This window comes from Pezoporus occidentalis, unplaced genomic scaffold (assembly GCF_034315485.1).
Source record: "Pezoporus occidentalis ecotype Australia unplaced genomic scaffold, CSIRO_AGI_Poc_V1 ctg119, whole genome shotgun sequence".
In the NCBI taxonomy this organism is placed as follows: Eukaryota; Metazoa; Chordata; class Aves; order Psittaciformes; family Psittacidae; genus Pezoporus; species Pezoporus occidentalis.
This window is the reverse complement of record NW_026912983.1, coordinates 872,435-897,765: the sequence shown is the minus strand read 5'-3', so window position 1 is coordinate 897,765 and position 25,331 is coordinate 872,435. Positions and strand designations below refer to the sequence as shown.

Genomic DNA, 25,331 nt, shown 5'->3' with positions numbered 1-25,331 from the left:
CTGTAAAGCAGAATCCAGAACTGCATTTATAATGTAGAGTATTTGGGACCTAACTTACCCTCTCTTCCATTCTCCAGAGCCCTAGTATTTAAATATAAGGAAAATGTCACACAAAAAAGCCCCATAGTACTAAAAAGCTGAGGTCAGGGTACAGGACCAAGTTACTGAATCTCATGGACTTGCCTTCCGCAGGGCAGCCAGGCCACAGCCACGGACTGTCCTTACACAAAGCAAGGTCTGCAAGCCAAGTCATGATAGATCCATTCCCACACACTAACATAAGCATGTATCCCAAATGCAGTGGTGCACACAGCAGTGTAATTCCTTTTTTGCTAGAAGCCTCCCACAATCATATTCCAGCAGTATTGCTAGTACACATGGTTTTCCTAAGACATTCTGGTGTGCATATCTCACACCCTCAAAGCAGATAAACATACTATGAATGTCCTGCTTGAACACTCCAGGATGCTCACACAGCAACAAATGATGCACCTTGAATATCCCAGAAGAACTCTCAAACTTGTTTGGGCATTAGGCTATTACAGTGCTAAAGTGACATGACTCCAGTGGGAAGACAACAGAGTTGCACATTTCCAAACCAGTTCTTCTCCTGTTTTAACACAGTTTTAATGAACCAAGAGATCACTTGATGAGGTACATTCCTTGACCACATATGGCTGTGCTTAAGGAAAAAGACAAACATATACTTAAATTAAATAGTGTAATTTAATTTAGTAACAGTTTAACTATCATTAAGTTAAAAAAAGTTATAATTAACTGTTAACATTAATGACTCAAGACCTTTCAGAAGGCATGAATCCAAAAGGAAGTATCCAGCAGGTGGTCACAGACTTGCTCTTCCACCAGCACTGCCACCTGCATCAGTCTCTATTTGTTCAATGAAGAAATTGGTCTACAGTCTGTAACGGCAGTCTTGGCTCTGCTACTTTGCACTGTCTTCTAACAGATACACAATTAACTCATAGGTGGACAACACAATGGCTGTGTTTGGTATCTGCCGGATGAGCTGGGCAAACAGTCCTCTATAGAAGGCAGAATAGCCTTCTTCACGTGCTACCAGACGTGCTGTCTGAATTAAGGTCTTGTACTTAGTGCCTTCTTCTCGCAGCCGTGTCCGTATGACCTCTGCAGGAAAAGTAAAACAGAGCCCAAAGTTAACAAGACTTCAACCTTCCCACTGAGAAACATCCCATCACCATGAAAGCATATGCAAAACCCAGGGACATGAAAACCTCCCTGTACCAATTGCCTGCCAGTACTTTCAGCCATGGAATCCTGTACGCATTTGGAAGAAGCAAAGTTAAAGATGGGTTCCCTTTCATGTGGAGTAAACAGATTATTTTATTTGCTCATTCAAGCTACTACTAAACTAAATGCTTCACTGATACTCATCATCAATATTGCTCTTTCTAGGTAACCATGATTACATTCACATCTATCCAAAAAGAATAGCACTGCTCAGCCCACAAGTGTTTCTCACCACTTGATCACAGAATCGCAGAGGCTGTGAGTACTCAGCTAGATGAGTACTGCTACGAGTGAGAACAGAAGCATCAGGCATTCAGTTTCTTTTTGGCATTTTTTGGTGCTGCTTTTAAAACAGGAATTCCCAACCACCAACTAATGGTGAGCCCAGTGCTGAACATGCCAATGTATATGCACACGCCACTGTAACATGCATTTGGCCATTCAAATGACTAAGAATTTTACAGCCCTAAGCCCCATCATTTGTCTTGGATTACAGGCAACAGCTGCTCTACTGGATTCATAAATGGAAAAGTTAACATACCATGTGGATAAGCAATACAAGAAGCACAGCCCTTGGAAACAGCAGCAGCAAACATCAGTCCAAAGAAGTTGGTTGAGTTCCTTTCGGTCCCGTTAGGAGGAGAAGGGGGCAGTTGCACTTCCTTTAAGTGCTTTTTTAAACTTTCATAAATAGCAAAGCAGATAATGGTCTCAGAAATCCCAGCATAGGAAGCAGTCAGGCCCCTATAAAAGCCGCGGACACCTTCTGTCTGGTAAACATATCTAGCACACTGCAAAGCATTCATTGGTTTTGAACCCCTGACTCTAAAAAACAAAACAGAACAAAGCATATCATGAGCCCAGGAAAAGAATTAATGTTATAGTTAAAAGCCCATAGCTTTTAATAGGTTTTATAACTATAGAAACGCTTCTCTACTAAGTTTGACTCCAAAAATCTTCTAGGAAAGCTGCACAGAGCAGGACTATCATGTTAACAGTGCACACTTGCTCTGCTTATTCACCAGTACATGTAGTAATTCTTTCAGCTCAGTTCTATTGAGTTTGTCACACTTCACACCAATGTTTTAAAAGACAATAAGCACTAAAGAGACACTGCTTTGTGTTAAACTGAGAATTCCATTTAAAGCCACCTTCAGCAGGCCATGCCACAGAGGCCTCCTACATGAGAAATAATCCTTTACTTTAAGAGGCAGCATTCAGTTCAGAGGTGCCACCCTGTGAAGTTCTGGAATTAAGTCTTATAAGTTGTTTGTAAATTGTGGCCTTAAAGGATCCTTCTCATTTAACCTAAATGTGTCCTTGCAGGAACTTCCATTCTAAGCAGTCACGTTATTGGCAGAGTCCCTCATTGTTTCAATATCCACCAGTGACTGTGAATCACTCAGCTAAAAGATTACTGTCAAATCCCCTCTGTCCCCAGAAGGTACTGTTAACAGCAATGCAGTGCTGAAGGAAGAACAGTAAACCACTGCAATGGATTCTTATTGCCTCTAGAATGTTTTATGTAACTTATGTGGCTTCATTACAGTTTAAAAACGTCACCTTTCTGTTTACAGCCATGTACCATGAACCTCAGGTTGCTGCAGTAACACACAGTCTGTGTGATCTAGGATCAGTACAACTGAGGTTGCCAAATGGGACAGCCTGCAACCTCACACTCAGCCTCCCACATGAGCTCTTCTGACCTTTCCATAGGCTCTATTATTGCTGTATCAAAACCTTTCAACCCTTGATATATTTATCCTTAACATCAACCCCTGAAGCACATAAGACTCTGTAAGCAGGAATCTGAGAGAAAAAGTAATGTTGTGCCCAACTTTACTGAAGATTTACAGTGAAACCAGAAACTGAACCTAACTCAGCACTCAAGGCAACTTCCACAGCCTTCTCAATAGTAACAGTGCATCGATCTGAAGCAGGACACACGGAACCTTAACCTTTAGTTTCACCAGGCAGAAGCATGGTGGCTTGAAAGGTGGAATTGCAAGTCAGGGAAACCACCAGGCAAGATCTATCAAAGTACAAAGAGCCACAAATAAAACCATGGAAGTGCAGTTTTCCAGAGGCTCCCTTAGCCACTCAGTGGTATCCAATCTCCCTCCATCAGTTACTTACTTCCTTTCAAGTTGCATTCTGGTTTTCACCATCCATATAGGATTCATGAGGGAATTTGTGATAAAGGCTGAAAAAGAGACAAGAACACCAGAAGTACAGTTAAATCCAGGCCAGTGTATTGCCATGGCAAATATGAACTTCACACACTGTGTAGTGTGACAGTTCTAGTTACCAGCTCTATCTAGACATTTCAAAAGACACGCAGGTAAGTAGCTTACAACCTCTCCCTTGCCAAAGAACCATCTCATGTTAAACTTCGAGAGGCAAGGACTAATACCCTTGGAATTTCTCAAAGGATCCTTCCTTTTTGCTCCTACTTTAGTATGTACTTCGTGCTCTAAAGACTGCTGCAGACATGATCCCTTACTTACTGACTGGGTTTTAGAATGATACATAAAGGAAACTTGTGGGGAACACAAGCATGTATTAGCATTTTGTTCTCCCCATGGCTCTAGATGGTGCCATTGAGCCACCTCATTAACAGAACCCAATCCTAATGAACTGGGAAAGATTGTTTTTAATGGTCACTTGGGTGACTGACCCTTGAACTAGTGGAGCTTTTCTGCAGTGTTTTTCCAACAGGAACAAACTATTTTCCCATCCTGGTAGGAAAAATACAATGTCCTTAAACAGACTCAAAGTTCAAGCCTCACCTTGTACTTCATTCTGTTTGTTTCCTAACTATTGAGAGGGATATAAGAAGTCTTGTAGCAACACCAGCTTGCAATAAATACTTTAAGGAATTAAGGTGCATCTCGGAGGCAATGCAGATATTGTCCCTCCCGGACAGCGGGGTATTGCTGCAGACCGTATGGAGAGGGATTACAAATACATACCTGCAGAACCTGCAGAACAGATGTGCACAACATTGCTGTTGGGCACAAAAATGCCATTAAATTGTTCTTTAGCTTTGGAGTAGCACGCAAAATAGACAGCTCTGTGGGAAAGCAGAAAAAGAAGCAAATGAAAGAGAGAAGAAAAAGGCATGTAATGCACACAATGTCCAAGCAAACACATTACTATTCTTTCCCCCACAGTACAAGGTTTTCTCTCCAGAGAGAACTCCACATGACTGGTTCCTACAAGGACTCGGGGCTGTTGTTGGTTTGGGTGTTTTTCTCTTACATTACAGTGCCACCACCTTGACACCCATAGGGTAGCAATATTTTACTTTCACACCAACTCTGAGATGAGTCTACCCTACACCAGCTCTAGCATTAAACACACTTTGTAAACTTGGGAATGTTCCTTTCCCACCTGGAGCCTATGTTTTCCATAAATCTGTGCAGCACTGTGTTAGCAACACTTCGTGTTTTAAACACTTAACCCTGGACTGAAAAAGTTTTAGACCTCTCAAATCCCTACATAATGCTGAGGAACAGAGGGAGCTCAGCTGAAAGGCAGCGGTCTATGTGAGTAAGAGGCTGTCTGAACCAAGCGTGTTCAGATCACACCTCCCTGAACTGCTAGAAAAAAGGTAGATAATGATGACTCCAGTTTGAGAATTTCCATATAGCACCTTATTCCAATCTTATGGAAGAATATGAAGGAACACAAACAACAGCATGAGCTGCGTAAAGAAGCAGGCAGACCTGATTTCAGATCCCTGTGTAGAAACAGGATTCCCACTTCCGGGGGGGAACATCCTACCTATTAGGCAGAAGGCCAAACAGAGAGTACACCACTCTTCAAGTTCCTTTTTAACTGGTTCAACCTCAAGCAGAAAGAGCTGCCAATTTCCTGACTGCTAACCAGTTCTAACATTTGCTAGGCACAAAGATCTTCACCCTGCCAAGATGCTCAGTGTTTGGCAACTCCTTTATGTATTTGCACAGACGTAGCAGATCACATTAGAAAAAGGCAAATATTAATCCCACAGATTTTTCTGCTCTGCTTCCTCTTTTCTCATGCATATCATATGTGGCTCTTGCACTGACTAGGTATTGAAGTGCCTTGTTCAATCTGCACCTTTCAGTGTTACACAACTGTAAAGCAGATGTATGCTTTTGGTAGCACAGTGCACAGATAGAGGCACAGATCTCAGTTTACAGATGGGATAACTTCATGACCTTGTATTCTGAAATGCACAGCAACATCTGGGTTGGTATCTTAAAGGTGGCTTTTAGCAACAGTTTAACTATTTACCTTGATGGTGCAACCCCGACCAAGTTTGGACCCAGCCCTCGGAAGAGTGACTTTGGTCCTTCTTTTTCCAGAATTGACCTTAAAATAAAAACAAACAGAGAAAACCAAAAGTATTTGGGTTAAAAATTATACTTCTTGTTCTGTTCAGACAGTCAAAAGAACTGTACAGAAGCAATGAGTATTAACTGTGAAGCTATAAGCTATATACTTGAAAATCAGCACAATTATACACTGCTGAATAAAAGACACTGTACCATAAAACTTCAGCGTTACAGGCAAAAGGTTGTCATATGGCACCAGGTTACAATTTCCTTTCTTTGGAAGCTGTCAGGAATTGGTTTCATGGAGAACCCAGTAAGAGTTGACTGATGAACAAGGAGTATTTTTAGCATTCTCTGTATCTAAGCAATTCAACAGTTTGCTTCCTGTCTAAAGACATACAAAAAGATAAAACCTTTTCCCCCTTCACAATTACCTAGTGATGAGTCTCTAACCCAGAGTGAAAGTTGAATGTGGCAGCTCTACTACAAGCTGTGATTCCCCAGGTAGCTCAGGGTATCTAGTTTTGAGGGCATTCAAAAGAGTTTACATCATCTTTCCAAAGTAAACTCCAGGTACAGAGGTACTGCTGTCAATCAGTGTCAGGACTGGACCTCACAGAATCATAGAATGGTTTGGAAAGAGCCTTAAGATCATCCAGTTCAACCCCCTGCCATGGACAGGGACGCCTCACCCTAGACCATGTTGCCCAAGGCTCTGCCCAACCTGGCCTTGAACACTGCCAGGGATAGAGCATTTACCACTTCTCTGGGCAACCTGTTCCAGTGCCTCACCACTCTCACAGGAAAGAACTTCTTCCTTGTATCTAACCTGAACTTCCTCTGTTTTAGTTTAAACCCGTCACCCTTGTTCTATCACTACAGTCCCTGATGAAGAGTCCCTCTCCAGCATCCTCATGCTCAGGTCTAAAGCAAGATCGTGATCAAAAGATACTTTCCTGCAGCTCTGCAAAAGCCATTTCCACCCATGTCCCCTCACATCTTGGAAGGCACACTGGGCTAGGACTTCTGTGAAGAAGATAAACTGACTGGACAGCTTCCCCAGCAGCTGCCAACTTCTCTACAACACCTTGCTGGAGTGCCTCATTAAAGACGACTTATCTTACCAATTCCTTGTACTACTACCAGCAGGCATATTTACAAGGACTAAACCAATAGCTCAATGCTAGTCAACAGCTAAGTATTAACCAGTGAAAGCCAAGCACAGTCCAACAGTCACCAGGATTTCAGTGCACAATCTGCTGGACAGCACCTCTTTTAGCTGAACTCACCATATGAAACCCATGCAAGGAAATCCAGGTAACACCAGGCTCCAGGGGAATTTCACATACATCTGCTGGAACTTTCTAGATCATTAGCACTGTTGAGAACATTCCCCATGAGATTCCAGCACCAAGCTCATAAGACAGCTGATGACACAGGAGCCTCTGAAACCCTTTTTCTGCAGCAGAGTTGAACTTGCTGTGTAAACTTCAGGGCTGAGTGTCTCCACGGAAACAGATCCACCAACTACTTGTTCTTTGTCACTTAACAGTCACGACTGCAGATTCCAGCTGGGGTAACTCATCAGAATCTTAAATGGATTAGACAAAAACAGCGTGTCCTTGTGGAGTGCTTTCTGCTCAGCAGCAGGCTTAACCTGCCCTCCTGAGTACCTACTTACTTGCTATTTACAGCAGTTAAGGGGCTTTCATACTCAACACCTTTGACTCTTACAGAGCAATTTTTTATGTAGGGCTCTGTCCTGGGTTCAGCAGTAGCACTCATTTTTCCCCTTCTTGGTAGCTGGTGCAGTGCAGTGTTTTGACTTTCAGCTTGGGAACAGAGCTGATAGTGATGTTTAGGTTTGGCCAAGGACTTTGTGAGCCTCATGCTCTGCCAGGGAGGAGGGGAGGCCAGGAGGAAGCAGAGACAGGACACCTGACCCAAACTGACCAAAGAGGTATTCCATACCACAGCACGTCATGCCCAGGAGGTAACTGGGAGTGAGCCGGAAGGGCTGGGAGACTGCAGGGTTGGAGGAGGTATCGGTTGGAGCTTGGTCGGGCTGGGGGGTGCGAGTTATCGGTTGGCTGGTGGTGAGATGATGTATTCTCTTCCCTTGTTATTTCCTTTATCATTATTATCATTGGTGGTAGCAGTAGTGATTTGTGTTATACCTTAGTTACTAAACTGTTCTTATCTCAACCCGTGGGAGTTGCATTCTTTTCGATTCTCCTCTCCGTCCCTCCGAGAGCAGGGGGAGGGCAAGAAAGGGGGGGAAGTGCGAGTTACCTGACTGGGTTTAAACCACGACAGTTCTTTTTGGCGCCCAACGTGGGGCACGAAGGGTTGAGATAACGACAGATCTGACTGGATTAATAGTCACTCGTCACAATGCTGATTTATTGGCTCTCAGAGTTGTTCTTGTTGATCTCACAGCTTCAGAATGTTGTAAGTTACGTAGAGCCGGTATTTGCTGTGATAGTGTTTATCAAGTGTGGGGCCTGGGCTAAGGTTCTTGTCTCACTGTGCTTTATGGCAATGGCTTGTAATACGGGCGGGCTCCAGCAGCAGGGCGGGACGGACGTGGCCGTGGACTTGTACCTGGCCGTCCGGCTGCTCTTCACCGGCCTGGCCCTCACCCTACTCTCCATCTTCGTGAGGCTGCGGGGAGCCGAGGGGGAGCGGCCCCGGGAGCCGGCGGCAGCCGAACCGGCCCGGGAGAGCGGCCCCGGGGACCAAGCGGCGGCGGGAGCGGGGCCGGAGGCCGCGAGGGGACGGCTGCCGGTGGAGGAGGTCGGGGCGGTCGAGGAGAGGAAGGAAGCGGCTGCCGAGCAGCGGGAGAAGGCGGCGGAGGAGCCGAGCCCCGCGGAGGAGCCGAGCCCCGCGACGGAGCCGAGCCCCGCGACGGCCGAGAGCATTTCCGGGAAGCCGCCCGCCGAGCCCCAGGAGGATGCAGGAGACCACGCAGCATTTCCCAGCAAGGCAGAGGAGGAAGAGCTGGACTCAGGAAAAGAGAGGCTGGCGGTGGGAGAGCCGGCAAGCACAGCAGCTGCACCAGCCCCAGTGACAAGTACAGCAGCTACACCAGCCCCAGTGACAAGCACAGCAGCATCAACTGAGGGTTCTGAAGGTTTTGAATGGCCTTTGGGTACCCTTGGGACCTGCCTGCTGATTGTGATGGGGATCAGCATGTTGGCACACACACAGGCTGTGTTCTACCCAAAACCATTTTGTCTGATCTCAAAAGTTAAGCAGAGTCAGGTCTGGGTCTTGTCTGGGGTTAGACGACGATATGGGGGGACCAAGAGATTTTCTCCAAGGCTGGACAGTCATGAGTGGCAGGGTGTGTGGGACAGTATGGGCAAGTATCTAGTCCACTGGGCCCCTCCAGTGCTTTGGAAGCATCGGAGATGGAAGGCAGCTGTGTGGAGTCCCCAGCAACAAGCTGCAGAAACTGCTGAAGGGGACAGTGAATTATTTTGAGCCTGGCGGGCCCAATGCACTTCAGGCCAGCAGAGCAGAGATGCAACATAGAGATGGACTCATGATCGAGGGGTGGACTTAGCAATGGACACTATTGCCCAGGTTATTCACGAGTGTGAACACTGCACACAGTCTCTCCTGCTCTGGAAGACTATTACAAGAGATGGAGCCTGACATCATGGACCAGATGGACTCAGCAGCTTTATAGGGACTGGTCTATGCACTAAGAGTGATGGTATATTGAAAATGTGGGATCTGAGCATGACGTGAATGGTATGGAATAAGGGGTGGATAATGTCCTGGGTTCAGCAGTAGCACTCATTTTTCCCCTTCTTGGTAGCTGGTGCAGTGCAGTGTTTTGACTTTCAGCTTGGGAACAGAGCTGATAGTGATGTTTAGGTTTGGCCAAGGACTTTGTGAGCCTCATGCTCTGCCAGGGAGGAGGGGAGGCCAGGAGGAAGCAGAGACAGGACACCTGACCCAAACTGACCAAAGAGGTATTCCATACCACAGCACGTCATGCCCAGGAGGTAACTGGGAGTGAGCCGGAAGGGCTGGGAGACTGCAGGGTTGGAGGAGGTATCGGTTGGAGCTTGGTCGGGCTGGGGGGTGCGAGTTATCGGTTGGCTGGTGGTGAGATGATGTATTCTCTTCCCTTGTTATTTCCTTTATCATTATTATCATTGGTGGTAGCAGTAGTGATTTGTGTTATACCTTAGTTACTAAACTGTTCTTATCTCAACCCGTGGGAGTTGCATTCTTTTCGATTCTCCTCTCCGTCCCTCCGAGAGCAGGGGGAGGGCAAGAAAGGGGGGGAAGTGAGGGAACGAGTTACCTGACTGGGTTTAAACCACGACAGGCTCTAATTGCTGCTTCTTTTAGCCACATAATTTTCCCAAACCAGAAGGACCAAGTCATATCCAGTTTGGCAATGCATGCATACCCAGGATTAAGAAAGGGATAGAAAAGTAAAAGCAAGGGATCTAATGTCCCTTTTTTCTTCATACATTTATATTTTAGTAGAAAGATCATGATCAATAGCATTATCTGTTCTTCATAGATGCCGCCTGCAAGGGAATGAAAGCATCACTATTTAGTTCTCATTTCTTAATCCTCTGAATTAAGCAGGTGGAAAACTTGGTGGTACAGACAGCTGAGTAATTCCTGAAGTTAAATGAAGTCAAGATCATAGTAATCAAATTTAATGAGCTTATTAATAACTATATTAAAAGGCTGCTCCAATTTTACACCATTTCCTCTCTCCCTTAAAAAGGCAACCCCAGAAAAAGATGGGCTCAGGGATGAATTAAGAGCTTTGTGCCTTGAAGTTTTCACTTCCTTTAGTTACAGCTGCCTACAGTCCAATGCTGCAAGGTGAAATAATAGCAAGGGAAAGGAGATGAAAAATCAAAGGCAACTAGCACTATTTTCAGTCACGAATTGTTCTAGACTCACCTCTGAACAGACAAAGCAATGTTTGGCAGGGGAAAGCAGCACTATTTACAATATAGAAACTCAAGTCCCTGAATGACTCTAGCCAGATAGCTCTGCAGAGAATGTGAATTAGCACTCTGCTGTTATATAACTGTGCAGCTTCTCCCCAGGCAGCCTGCCAAGCTGCTGGCCTTACGTAAAACCATTCAGCTTGCTCTGCTAGTCATTATTTTCCTTGGCATTTCAGCTACCTGATCTAAACAGGACCTCTCAGCATCACCCTGGGGTGCCCAGTGACTCAAATCAACTTAGTCCATTTGCATGAGACCTGAAAGTTCACGGTGCTTTGATATGAAATGCAGCACTGGGGATGTGGACTTCAGAGTTGCTGGTAAAACTCTTCAGCAGTTTTAAGCTAGAAGATTGCTCATTTCCTCTTCTTTATGAATGCACATCTGAAAATTGAAGAGCTGGAGCATCAACTGCTGCAGTCTGAACCACACAGAAGGCTTTTAACAGGGATCATATGTAATCATATGTAATACAGGTGAGAAAGGACTGATAATTGGCAAAGACAATATCTAATAGCAGAGGAGAGCTCAATAAGGCAGCTATTGCTGAGGAAATGACCCAAACTTCCAAGACCCCATTAGCCATTCTGTTTCAGTGAGACTGCTTTTGCCGTGTCCTTCCGCTACTCCCATAAATCTCAGTTACAGATCATCCACACCAGAGTGCAGACAAGTGTAACTCAAAATGTATGGGAACACTGAATTCTGGAGGTCATCTCATTCAGACTCACGCTCAAAAGCAGGGCCAGATGTAGAGAGAGATAAGCGGCTGACATGCATCACTACGTGCAGAGAATCAAAACCCTTGGTACAATGCTGGTGAAGGATACAGCTTTTATATGATGCTCCACAGAGAGAACACTTCAAGACAGGAATTAAAGCTTTCCTCCATCAAACAGGTAAACAGCATGGGCAGCAACAGCACAAGTATCTCTACTACCTACTTAAAGCAGACTGGGAATGGCTCCAGGAAAAAGAAAACATACAGCATATATGGCTTATTCAGGCCTTCAACCATTTGCAAAGAACTGGCCCTAGCTAGTAAGGATTACATGTTCCAGTGCTAAAAGGAGAGTGCAAACATGATTATTCCCAATAAGAGACAAAGACAACACTTCCCAGTGTTGATAAAGAGAAAACCCTTTCTTCCAGAATATTTTCTGTGATAGTTCCCTCAAGCAAGGGCTTATCAAGAGTTCCCAGCATGTCCTGTGTATTGATCCCTACAAACTCCTACCTGCCCAAAAGCCTCAATGTGAGCAGACAACTTAAACCCAAACCCCTCCAGGCACTTATTCAAATCAATTTATTTTGGAAAGTTTCAAAGTGGTGGAAGCAAATTTCTGTGGAAGTTCAAAGGAACACTCAGGAGCCCTGAATATGTATGTGTTTTTATAAGAGTAATTCATCTTTCTACTGCTGAAGGCAGAAATCCAACTGACATAAATCCTTCCAGTGCAAGTCTGGAGCAAAATTTGCATCCAGTGTTTGCATACAGGAATTGGAACTCAGCTCACTGGTGTCAAGCAGCACTGAATGAGAGGAGGAGCGGTACTCACTTGAGAACACTAAAGAGCCCAGGTGATACAGATGTTGGCCTGACCATTCCTTCACCACTGATGGTCCCCAGCTGGACTTGTGGGTAGTAGACAGCCCGGAAAGCTAGCTTTGAAGATTGGAGCCGAGTCTTTATTACCTCTAAGGGACAGGTAAAGATGGCACCAACTGTTCCTCCGCATCTGGAAAACACAATTTAAACAGAAGACAAAGTCAGGAAAACAGCTGCACAGATGTGTCAAAACACAGCATGGAGTACGAATAAAACCTCAAGAGTTGTCTCCAGTTGCTCTGCATTGTGGATGAATTATTAGGAAGCAGGGCAGTAGGCAAAGGTGACTGTTCCCAAGCCCTGAGGCAGGGGAGAGAAGGTTGAGAAACTGGTACAACGATCATGTGCAGTGATGAGGTTGGTAAACACAAAGAGGATACCCAGATGATGCTAACAAAGAATCCTCGACTGACTATCTGCTGGTTGCGTGTTCTGCCAGGTCTTGGAATTCTACCTGTAAAAACTTCAGAGGCATCCATGTTTCACAAGTTGTCCTAAAACAGACCTGCCCTTAGATGGACTCTTTTTTTATGGGAAGCAGGAAGCTGGCACATGAGAACAAGTCACTGGGGATTAGGACACTATACACTGAAAACACAGCAATACGATTCTTCCCCATTTCAGTGCTTATGATTTAAACAGCTGCCTAGAGAAATATTATAACTACACTAAGCTAAGCTCTCTGAAGAACAATGGACATCAACTTTTTGGGGGTGGTGAGGGAAGGAAGCTGCAAGGATGGTGGGAAAACAGAATCACAGGACAGAAAGGCTACTAAAGAACAGAATTCCCATAGTCTGATAACAGAATTATACATATACATATAAAAAATGATATGAGAAATAAATGAGTCTACAATCAGCATGTATTCATCTTAATATATCAGTTCATCATCTGACTAAGCCTCACAAAAAGCACACTGGACCAAGAACAGAAGGTGCACGAGTCCCGATTGTCATTTTCATCAGTGATCTGGAAAGTGACTGGTCAAAGTAATCATTCTGCTGCTGTTCCTCTCTGCTGACTGTCCCTTCTGTCCAACTTCACAATTAAACATGATGCTGAGGCTGTCTAAAAGGTACAGTTCTAAACATTATTAATCAAACAGCTTGGGCTTTAGGAAGACAACTAAAGATTTCAGCTACTACAACTGAACCCATTGATTAGGAAATAGCTTCTTTGCTTGCACAGGTATCAAAGCATGTGATTCCTTTAAAAACCTGTGTTTGCAATATTCCTTCTAAACCACCATGAGTCAACAACTGAACTCACTTGAAATATGAGTGTGAAATTGTAATTTAAGTAGTTTCTCATGAAAAGGAGACTTAATTAAAAGCAAAATCCTATCATTTGTCTTGCACATAAAAAAGCAGCATTGCTTGCTAGAGTCAGGAGAAGCCTGCATGCACTAATTTAGGAACAGAGATCCATAAAAGGCTATTAATAAAGGTACTAATGCATGTTTTAAAGCCCCATATATACATGAACTATTTTACTGGGAGGATCTTTTTTTAACCACAAGGAAAAGGACAATTAAAAGAATAGCAGAAAAAAACAGACTGTGGATACATCCTAGTTTATAAATGCTTTATCTGGTACAGCTTATTTTGCTTGTTGAAACAGTCTGTCTTACATCAGACAGTAACCATTCCTTGCCAAACCCCTGAAGCCTGCCCACCCTGGCTGTACAACCACAAACACTGAGGTTTTTTGTAAGGTTCAAAAGGACACCCAGGCCACATGGCTGGGGAATACAACCTCCTCACTATGGTTTTCATGTTCTACAAGAGTCTGTCCAAGGACATGATCCCAAACACTGTGTTTCTCTGATGCAAACACATGCAACAGAAGAAACAGTTTTCATGAGACCAGCAATATGATTTAACAGCATGCTGCAATAAGTTTCTCCTCTAAGTTTTTGCTTCTTACTCTTCTCTGCTGAAAGGGGAAAAAGCCTAAGCTAAGGACCATCCATACATCCAACCATAAGAAAGAGCTTTGTCTTCATCCCTTTTGAACCACTTATATATGACAAATTAAATCACAAAGTTGTTCATGGAACTAGGTACACAGCAGCTGAAGTTGTGTCATTTGGCTCAAAAATGACAGTGTTCACAGAGACCTTACCAGGCCTCTGATTAGTTTGTATAGAACTCGGATTATCTTGTGTACCGAACCAGGGCTTGGACACCAGCCTTCTGCTGTGTCAGTACTACCCAGGAAGACATCGCTTCAGTTTCTCCTTTGTTTTGTCAGATGCATCTCATGTTGCTCCCACTTCCCCGAAATTAGATCTTGGGGGAAAAGAGACAGGTCAGGAACCTCTCCTGTTCCCACAGCTCAGGGCAGGGAGTGTTTTGAGGAACCCTCTTGCAGATCCCACTGCCACACTTCTTGCTATGTATATCCAATAGAGACACAAGTCTGTACAATTAACCCCCGACAAATCAGCATACTCAAGAGAAATTGTAAGTCTGTGGCAACTCCATGAAAAGAATTTGATTGCCTACATTCCCAATACATTTCTCTGCCAATGCTCCACTACTGTGTACTCTCTTCAGCCCTTATTTATTTCACATTTATGAACACTGAAACAGGAACAATTCATACATTCAGGACACTAAAACTCCATCTGCCTCCCTAGCCCACTCCTTCCCTTTCATCCTTTTAGTCTGATAATCCAATTCATTTATGCAGCCTTTACTATTTAAGTACTTCTGGTGATACATATGCAATCCTCTGCTATTCAACACAATCAGTTAATATCTGCATCATGAGTTTGGACAACTCAGAGTTCATGTTGTCAGTGTGACATTTCATAACAAAGCACTCTCTAACAGAGCAATAGGCAGAATATCAGCAGGGTGCATACATTATGTCCCAAATACAAACACGCAGCAGATAGTTCAAGTAAGGACTTTGATGTACTGGGCAGTTTTTTCAGATGAGCTGATCTTCCTCCAGATGGGAATTCTATGCATCATACTCTGGTGTTGCTCTATTCCCTGTAAAGACGGATGAAAAGCAACACACTGTGCATAAAAGAAACACTTTGTAGGGTGTTCCAGATAACTGCTTGTTTCTCCTTGCTTCCCAGAGGCAGGTTTCTTCAGCTACATAAATAGCCATGAACCCTGAAAGGTTCAGGCCATGGACATGTAGCAGATAAATTTGATTTGGGAAAACCTTATGCTGCAACAAAGGCAAAACCTCCAAACCTTCATAATGGTTTGAGTCTGTTGGGTTTTTCTGATGCATCAGTGCAGAACTCCAGTTCCAGAGCTGTTTAAGCAGTGCTCACTGCATTATCCTCTTACAAAAACCCCAAACGATGTCTAAATCTGTCCTTAGTCAAAGGACAGAAGCCTGCCTAGAAACAAAACACTAAGGCAAAGTATTCTTCAGTAGGGCACAAGAGGTTCCCAGCTATGCTCTGCATTGTAGATACAAAGATCTCTTCAATGTGAGACCCCCAACAATTCATCTGCTTTGGCCTGTCAACGCCAGAAACACAGTATTTGTACTTCTGGCTTTGAATGCCCCCTCTAACTATATGATGGGCCAGGCATGTATCACCAAAGCAGGAAAATACACTTCTCTGCTTTGTGATGTCCAAAGGAACTAAGGAAACTCTAGGTCTGAGACTAATGAAACATATTTTGTGTCTATGGAGATACACAACATACTGTAATTTAACAGCTGCAGGAAAAATATTTACTTCCATAAAAAGAAACACTTTAAAAGACATGCCAAGGATGAAAATGTCAGAATCCAATTCCCATTTTCCTCTTGCTGCCAGCTTTCTATCTTGACAAAGTCTACCCCAATATACCAATGACTGGCATTTGAAATAAACTCTCAGCACCCATTAGCACAATTAATATAGATGGCAAGAATCTTAATTAACATTCTTAATGACTTCATCTGTCCTGGATTTCGTCACCTGTGATATCCTTAAACCAAGTAACAATACACTGCTGAATGTAAAAGGAAGTTCTGCAGAGCAACAAAACCGTATCTTTCAGTAGAGCACCACTGACCTGACCAAGGCCATAAGCAACAGTGATGAGCTGCTTGGTGAGAGCAACCATGACTTAGCCTAGCACATTTGGCTCTGTGAGCATCTAAAATTGCCTGTTTCTTCCCAAAGGAAGCAACTACACTCAACATTCAACAGTGAATTTTTGACAGGATTCAAGCAAAACACTCAAAGAGAAGCATTAGTGCAAACAGTCTGACAACTGTGTTTAATGAGCTGCTTTAAGAACCACACTGGGAAGTATGTGTTAGTTCACTCTTCATGGATGGCACCACATACTGCTTTAAATGTGAAAATACACCTTGGGAAATCATCCGTCACTACAGACTGGACTCCTTTGATAGATTCAGAAGCCTGTAGAGCTCCCCAAACACACCTGCAAGACTCTGTCCCACTCAATTCAGTGGCAACAGCCAGGGATACAGCTCAACCACGGCACTAACAGTGCAGAGCATTATTTGCTTTTCTGGTTGCTGACATAGAGCCATGCCCATGAAGGCAGATAAGCAAATCCCAAAGTGAGCAGTATATTCACAGCAAGTGTGACAAGTTTTAAACCAGACTGTATCTGCACTAGGAATTTCATTCTGTTGTTCTAAAACATGCCACGTGCTCCAGCACGACAAAACAGCAAAGCAGATTCTAGCTTTGATATTTCATTACTGCATTGTCAAGACTGGGAACAAAACAAGCTGCTGCATACTCAGATGCCATAAGGAAACGAAGTACTAAACCAATAGAGACTGTTCCTCATGCCTTAATTTTGAGTTGTTAAGCATTCAGTAAGTTTCCAGCTAATAATGTTATCACCAGGTACAGATATTCCTGTAGGCACCTACTGTGTTCCTTGAGCTGATATGCTGCTAGTGAACTACCTTCTGCACCCGAGAACCTAAACTAGGCAGAGGGCTAGAAAACAGTCGATATCATCCCCTCTAGCTGTCCTGGAGCACACACAGTAGAGCAGACACATACTTCAGGTGAAGACTGCTTCCCTTCCAGTTTACGAACAGAAACATCATTTCCCAAATGACTTGTCAGCATTAGCACATCGCTTAACAATTAACATGCGTGGGAGCAGTGTTCCAGTCCTCCTCCCCACAACTCATTTGGTTACTAATTCAGTGAGTAACTTTGCATTGGTTCTGTGACCTGTACTAGACACTCAGGTCAAATTCAACATTTTAAACAAGGCTCTCAGCAACCCAGTGCATCAAACACTTCTCAATGTGACTGAGACAACCTGTGCCCACAGAGATGGATATGGGTGTCACCTCAATGCAAAGCAACCTGATGTCACCAATCTTCCTAAAGTACGCTTCCAACTCTTTTGCAGGTGGCTCGAGGAAGGTTTGGTATCTAAAGTTGCTTTTCAGACCCATAGGAGCAAGGGAATTACTGTCTTAGGCCTCAATACCAAGACAGAAAAAGTCACAAACATGATTTTATTCAAACAGCCCCCCCAATTTGGTTCAAATTGCTATAGAACTCACACCACACTGTATCCATATGAAATGAAGCTAAAGTTTGTTCCCAGTTTCTGCTCTTTGCCAGTTCTATGAAGGGCACTGCAGCCTCTAAATACAGGTTCTTAGGAAATCCCTGTAGTAATCAGTATTACTCCACCTGGGAAGAGAACACAGAGTAACCTCTGCTGAAGCCTAGTCCAAAGTTCTTCCCAAACAAAAATAAGCAACAACTGTACTGACTTCAGCAGGGAAGCAGTAACACAGACTTGTAAACATGCTCACATCTGTTGTGCAACTTAGGCATGGATAGTTCTGTTCCTTCTGAAATCTTCCCTGCCCTCAGAGTCATGTTCCCACCAAAATGCCAAGCCCCTTTGGTTTGCTGTTCCTATTGTAAGCCTTAAAAGGAACTGAGAAACAAAAGGAAGCCAATGAGTCTGCCTGCCTATAATCAGCTAATAGAAGCCATCTCTTTCAACAAGTGGAGAACACTTCTGAGTATTCCAGTGCATTTCATCACTCCTGGCATCTGACGCAGTAAACACTTCTATTCTCATTATCTGGGGCTGCTTTTCTTGTGCACAGACTGTACTAGGTCTTCTTAAGCTGACACTGCACCCCATCCTCACCTTCACAGGAAGCCACCCCAATAATATCTCTATCAAAATTCTTTCAAGTGAATGAGTTGCTCTTGCTTTACAATTCAACAAAGATTAACATCTTACACAACTTAGAAAGTATTCTGACCTTCCAACACTTTCTTCTGCTGGAGGAGTAATTTTATTCAAGGCCCTGGTTCTGCAAACAGCTGGAAGTCACAACACAACCCAGTTATTATGGAAGACCTCTCTGAAATAAAGTGTAAAGGTATTTGAAGGACTGTGAAGGACCTCCACAGAGACTATTAGCTAAGCACTAACACACTAACAATTCTTTCCAGAATCCCTTTGATGATCTAAGAGATGTAGTAAAATATTATCACAGCTGAGCTCCTTTAATCACATTTTATTGAGCAGACATCCTTTATCACTGCTGCTACTCAAAATGGAAGTTAATAAGGCAGACATGGCACTGAGCTTCACATCTACAATCTGGGCTTCTAGCTTGCCTATCAGCTGCCTGGTCCAGCATCCCTCCAAACACATCACCTATCCCCTACATTTCTTACTTGTACACAAAGGTGTTTAATGTCTTGGTAACAGCTCAAAAATCATGTTCAATTTCTTGTCCCATCCAGCAAGCTCCAAGAAATGTGCATTTCTCACTTGAAAAGCAGAGATAGCGGCATTAGCAGAAGCGTGCACACACAGGATATGGAAGTTGATGGTCTTGAACAGGGAACTACTCTGAAATCAACTGTTTGGATGCTTGGGTGGGTGTGTGTGTGGTGGACCAAACACTTGAACATCAGCTGGTGCATGAAGACTAAATTTGCTGTCTCATTTTCCTTTCTGTAACACCACAGCAAGATAAATGACTGACTGCTTTTCTGTGTGCCTTTAAATAAAAAGATGTGCAGAACAAGAATTGGGTCCAGCAATGAAATTTTAAAGGCCCATATACCCTAAAAGGCCATCTTTTTCCTCTGTGCTGTATTTCCATTGCTGCTTTAGGAACAGAACAATCTTATCATACCAGAGTGGCCAGGGGGATATTCCCTGCTGACGTTCCATTCTTTCCCTCCATGCACCCTCAAAGCCAGATCAGAACCAGTGACTTCATGGGCCTGCAGCAGAAAATGTTTACTGGGATCCTTCGAGAATGTGGAGGATACATTAAATGAGTAAGGAAGATGCTGATCACTCAGTGCTAGATTAAAATACTGATGAGTTTCAAATTCCTATTTATTTATAGTCTGATGAGCTATGTGAGGACACCCAGAGCTCTGGATAAGCATTGCTGCTATCCAAACAAGCTGCACACGTACGTTCAAGCCCGATTTCTGTCCCAGGCTCCAGGTACTGTGCCAATGCAAGTGGGTGAGGCAAGGGGGAAGAGAGGATTTAACACCTATTCAAGTCAGCAGAAGAAGGGCAGTGTCTCTGCTGGGTTTAATATTATATTAAATGAACCTACTGCTCCAGGGACATGTCAGAGGAGACTGAAGTCTCCTGTTTAGCAACGGGAAACAATGGTCTACTATTGAACAGATTGAAACTAACAACAGATTTCGTGTTGGCTTCCTAACTCTTCCCAGCTGACAAGCACTCCAAGATATTCTATATATCTACAAGATAGTTTAAGCCATTAATAAAGTATTAAAAGATGATTTCTGATGACAGAAGTGCAAACACCAAAACCAGCACTTCCTATCTGCATAACGGTCATTTTTAGTTAATTTACATCTTAAAACTATATTACTGGATTACTATTAAATTTACCCTAACAAGTTAATTCTGAAGGCTTTTTGGGAGGGGTTTTGGTTGGTGGTTTGTGGGTTGGATGGGGTGGGTTAAGCTTTTAACACAACAAAAATGAGAAGTTTACAAGGCCTTGCAAGAACTTACGAGAAGTGGCCTGGCCAGGTCACCTGCTCTGTGGTACCAGGACCTTCTCGAACTCTCTTATCCCCCCACTCCTTTTCCCTTTTAGGAGCACTTGCCTTTCAACATAATTACAGGGATCAGGCAGTTACACAGCCCCCACTGTTCAGCGCCTCCACTGTTAACTATCACCTACACAGAGCTTATTGAAGTGTTGCACAAATATGTTCCTTTACAAGATCAAGATATCAAAACACACAAAGCCTTCTGCCTGGACAATGCTTTTTGAATGACAACCCTTAGCTCCTGCTTATTTCAGGATCTGGACTTAGAGTGTTTCATTGAACAGAGCTGGGTAGCTCTGTAAGATTTGGTAATTATATATAGCTAAATGTCAGAACAGCCCGAGCGACTGCCCAGCGACGACCTCAAGTCGCACTATGATCTTTTCTTGCCCTTCCTGCCTGGCTTGCTAAGGATGTATTTGCTAATTATGGAGGGGCACCGCTTGCCCGGCTCCTCTGCACGGGCACAAGGAGAAAGCCCCGCGCTTCCTGAGGTGTTCTGAGGGGGACAGCGAAGAAAGGCGGGCTGCACTCGGCCACCACAGCCGAGCGGTTTCCCTGCTACCGGCCCTTGGGCCGCGTGGCCGGGAAGTGTGACAGGAGGGGGGCCATGCCGCAGGCACCTCCACCGCCCGGCCGCCCCTCAGCGCAGGCAGCGGCCGGGCACGCCGGCGGGGAGCCGCGGCCCGCGGGGACACCGCGTCCCTCTCCGTGGGGCCTCCCCCGGCGGACGGGACCCCGCGCCCGGTCTGGTCTGGTCTGGTCTGGCCCGTCCCTCCGCCGCGGCGGGCTCACTCACCCCCCGGCGAAGAGGTGCAGCAGAGTGTTCTCCTGCTGGGCGCCCGCCATGCTGCTGCCGCCTCTGCTGCTACTGCTGCTACCGGGACCGCCGCTGCTGCTGCTGCCGGCTCAGGCTCCGGCTCCGGCTCCGCCGGCGGCAGCTGCAGACGGAGGCCGGGCCCCGGCGCGCACGTTATGCGTCAAACGGCTGCGCCTGACGTCACCGCGGGCGGCCGCGCCCCTAGCGGCGCTGTGCCACAGCGGAACCGGGCGGCGAGCGGCGGGGGGGCACCGATAAGGGTCCGCTGGGGACCGGGAGCTGCCGGTTCAGCCCCTCGGGTCCTGCGGTGACAGACAAGATGGCGTTGTGAATACACAGCAGGCACCCAGCCTGGCCTTGAGCACTGCCAGGGATGGGGCAGCAGCAGCTCCTCAATCTCCTCTCTTTGCGTCGGGCCCGTGGTTTCAGGTGAACACCTGCGCTCAGGGATGGATGTAAACTGCCGCAGGGAAAGCTTAAGTTGGTCATTTGTGGTATGGGGCGCGGCTCCATCACTGTAAATCCCATCTGCAGTGGCAGCAACATCTCACTGCAGATAAAACGTACTTTCACAATATGCTCTCGATTCCCACATGGCAAGGGCGGATGGGTTAGGCAGCTGATTTAAACTAAGCCACTGCAGGAAGAGCATAGATGTGCCAAATGAGCCAGTGACATGGGGACACATGGAAACATCTGGAAAGCATGCTGTGTTCTAGCCTGTGCTGAACGGGGGCATCCAGCGAGCAGTATGGAAATGGTCCTTCTCCTTCCCTACTCCCCAGGGATTCCAAAAATGTCAAGCTCTTGTTTATGCAGATGGCTCTTCTGTTTTTATAGTAATACTAAGCACAGAGGAAACATCTCAGTTATTTGACTAATCCAACAGAAAAAATATCCAAAGTGCTGTTTACATATTCAGAGTCCTTTGAATGCCCCAGGGAAAGCTCAGACATCTGCACTGCCGAGTAAGTGATCTCAGAGGATGCTCAACAGTGACCCATAGAAGTGTTTGTACTGGAGGGACACATGACATGAGGCTTTTAAAACTTACACTCCCCTAAAGTCTGTGGAAGATGTTCAACCGGGTGCAGTGATTTACACTCATCTGCAGGATAGATGCTGTTTACATGCTGTGGGTTAATTGCACAGGCAGGACATTTACAGATGTCAGCCTTTCAACATGACAGAGTCCCGAGGAAAACATTAAAATCTATAGCATGAGTCTAGGTCTGCATACTTTCCATGTTTTCTATGGTCCTTGACAACAAGCTTGAACAAACAGCCTCCTAGCTTCAATTCACAGCCACACATGAACTTTACTCCTGCCTTATGCCACAAACCAAACTTCCCTATCCTAATGCTGCCAGGTGCTGGAGTTTGAAAACTGATTGTGCACATTTCCAGCATTTAGACTTCAGCCTACTCAAAGGAACAAATGGCTTGAGGGTAAAACCCAAGGGATGAAGCCGTACCTGGGTCTACACTATGGTCATGCTGTTTGGATGTGCCTGTCCTTGGGTCCTCAGTCTCAAAGTACAGGCCTTCTAGACCTTTCTGTTTCTTTCTGAGGTGGTGGTGCTATAAAGAACTGTTGCCTCTAAGTGATCATGTGTGGTGACTGAAGCAGAATCAGTCTAATGGACAAAGGTGATGGGATCCCTCAACTACAGAGGTAGCTGAAACAAAGGAAATCAGCATTGTTGCAAATAGGATCTGAGGCAAAGTTATAGTTCTGACTACCTGGTCCCCACGCATCCTGGGATGTTGAGGACACCACACTGTCATCGAGAGTCTATAAAGTTACTCTTTGTAATTATATCAGAATATGTACCAGAGATCCAGGCAGCAACATGGATTTGCTCATTGTAAATACATCAAGGATGCTGGGAGTGTCAAGTGGTGAGATAAAGGAAGAGTTTGCTTTAAAGTGTAATCCCATCAGGTCATGCAAATGAATCTAAGAATAAAACAATCTGGAGAGGAGGCTGACTCAGAGAAGAGCTAGTACCATTGCAGGGCTGTCAGAATGTAGATGACTGTATTAACATATCTCTTTTGTTTGCTCAAGGTGTTGATTCCACCACCATGTGATTTTTGGAGGCCCACCTTGTTTATAGTGCCTCTCACCAGCCAAAAAACATAGCCACCTTATCACAATGATAACAACTTCCAGGTAGGTATAAACATTTAGAAAACACATCTACATCTCCTGATAACATCAGCACAACCAAACTGGCTGTAGAGACCCCTTTACCAAGGCTTCAGCTGAACACCGTAGTGCCACACTGCAAATCTGTAAGGATTCACATTAATAGAAATATATACACAGTGAAACCTGGGCCAAAGATTCTCATTTACACACATACATAAACTACAAATGCACACCAACAGAACTACAAGCCTTCTACATCCATGCACACAGGGCCCTGTCACACATACACACACATAGTTCAATGGGGCTTAGCCATGTATTTTCCCATGTGTCCAAAGAAGAGCTGCCCTTACATCAAACCCAGTTTCAAGGCTCCATCTTTATGCTCCCAGTTATACAGAGGCAAAGCAGCCTCTCACAGTGCAACAACGTGCACAAACCCAACATGAGATGCAGCAGGAGGAGGCTATTTCTAGCCCACCAGCAAACTAAGGAAAACATTTCCTTGATCAGATGGGTTTGTGTTACCTGGGGAGGTGTCCAGCTGTCCGTTACAGCATGGAAACAAGAAGCTTGACCTGAGTGACCGAAGAAGGTCTGCTTCAAGCAGGGGGCAGAGAGAAGGAAGACAAAATTGGCCTTGCTGGCCAACAGCGCATGGGGTGACTGTGACATGGGAGGGCAAGAAAGAAGGTGAGATATTTAAGCAGGAAAGATATTGGTCAGCTGGTTTAGGGCAAAAAGACATGAAGGAAGCTGATCCTGACAGGCCAGAGTTGTGCAAGCTGTATGAAAAAGGATGGGAAGTTCCTATGGCAAAGGTGAATGAGGAGAGAAGAGGCTGTTCCTTCTCGGCACAAACGAGGAGGGAAAACCTTTAACTGGAGCATACAGGGTCCTTCAGAATGGGCACATGGGATGGGTGTCCTTTTCCTTGGTTTGTTTTATTCTGTTGCCATTCCTTTGCTCTCCTTATGCTGTGCACACTGAAGGATCTCCTGCAGCTACCAGTTGGTCACTGCAGTGGGCTTTGCTGTGAGGAACAAGAGCTGCTGCCAGGCAGGAGGGAAGAGCCAGGCCCTCAGCCAGAGCGGGGTGTGCAGGAGGCGTAGGCTCCCGGCAGCCACTCATCAAACGGCTTCCCAGAAAAGCCTCTGCACAAGGAATTGAAGCAGCACTGCCTGTGAGAGGAGACCCGGGAAGGATGTGTCCAGAGCTGTTGTTTTTAAACGAGGCTATTTGGAGCTGGTTCACTGACTGGCCTGGCAGGGTTATGTGTGTAGGAGGGAGGTTGTGTTACAGCTTTCGGTGCTAAAGCTGTAGGGTGTGATTTCTGCTTTCTCTGTTTCCATGTGGGCTCTGCGCAGGCAGGACAGATGAAGGTCAGTGAACTTCATACTGTTTGGATCTTTGGCATAGTGTACACACTGCATGCAGTGGCCCCTCACAAAAGCAAAGACTTGCAGCAATAGAAAATAGCCATAAGGCCAAACTGCAGCTCTGCACCTCCCTGTCCACCCCGTGTGACATTTACCAGGCCTCTGGTGACTTCTTCAAATACTCAGCTCTTATAGAAGCATCTTCACTCACTTTATGCTCTTGGTACTGCCAAACAGACACGTAGCAGCCACTGAAGTTTGGTATTTGAGCTCTCATCATTTATGTGCAAGCAGCTTAGGGGATGTCTTGCTGCAGGCAGCAGAACTGACGGAACTGACTCCTGTCATCACACCTACAGCCCAGCAGAGCAATTTAAATGTTCATAGCTTTCAGTTAAATTCAATACATTGCAGCAGCTCATGTAGGCTCTTTAGGTAAATATCAAGTCTAACTATGAACACTTCTGTTTAGTTCTCTATTTGCTGTAGGGTATAAGACCACATATCCCAATTTATCCCCACTAAGAATGTTCAGGAACAAGTTGCAAGCTATTGAGAGTTCATACAATGTCAGTAAAGTAGCTATAGGCTATTTATGGTAAGCGCTGCCCATAAGGAATACTAATGAAAGGGGAGGACTCTGCCATAACATAAAACCGTATCTGTTGGAACCAAGATTTTGATTAAAACTGTACCTTTTCAGCTGAAAGCTCATCTAAACAAGGGGCAG

General features: G+C 45.0%; 1 protein-coding gene across 4 annotated transcripts; it reads right to left on the bottom strand.

Annotated features, from left to right (window-relative positions):
* Positions 1-296: 296 nt before the first annotated feature.
* SLC25A33 (solute carrier family 25 member 33) lies at positions 297-25,331 on the bottom strand. 4 transcript variants are annotated; one of them, XR_009961890.1, is made up of 8 exons: positions 21,047-21,125; positions 12,142-12,321; positions 5,551-5,628; positions 4,242-4,342; positions 3,406-3,472; positions 1,811-2,094; positions 802-1,146; positions 297-610 (listed from the first exon to the last, which is right to left on the bottom strand). XR_009961890.1 is itself a non-coding variant. In XM_062604314.1 (7 exons), exons 1-7 carry the CDS (start codon positions 25,314-25,316, stop codon positions 944-946), a joined length of 933 nt encoding a protein of 310 aa, XP_062460298.1. In that variant the 5' UTR covers positions 25,317-25,331; the 3' UTR covers positions 708-943. The 4 variants fall into 4 exon arrangements, 3 of the variants coding, with proteins under 3 accessions (XP_062460298.1, XP_062460287.1, XP_062460307.1); XM_062604314.1 differs by lacking the exons at positions 297-610; positions 21,047-21,125 and adding an exon at positions 25,297-25,331 and having other exon boundaries at positions 708-1,146; XM_062604303.1 differs by lacking the exon at positions 297-610 and having other exon boundaries at positions 708-1,146.

Coding starts and splice junctions, on each gene's coding strand:
- SLC25A33 (XM_062604303.1), bottom strand. CDS start 21,096: ATGGCGGGCGCCCAGCAGGAGAACACTCTGCTGCACCTCTTCGCCGGG. Junction 2,095..3,405: donor AGAATGCAACTTGAAAGGAA/GTAAGTAACTGA, acceptor TTTGTTTTTTAG/AGTCAGGGGTTCAAAACCAA. Junction 1,147..1,810: donor TTGTATTGCTTATCCACATG/GTATGTTAACTT, acceptor CTTTTCCTGCAG/AGGTCATACGGACACGGCTG.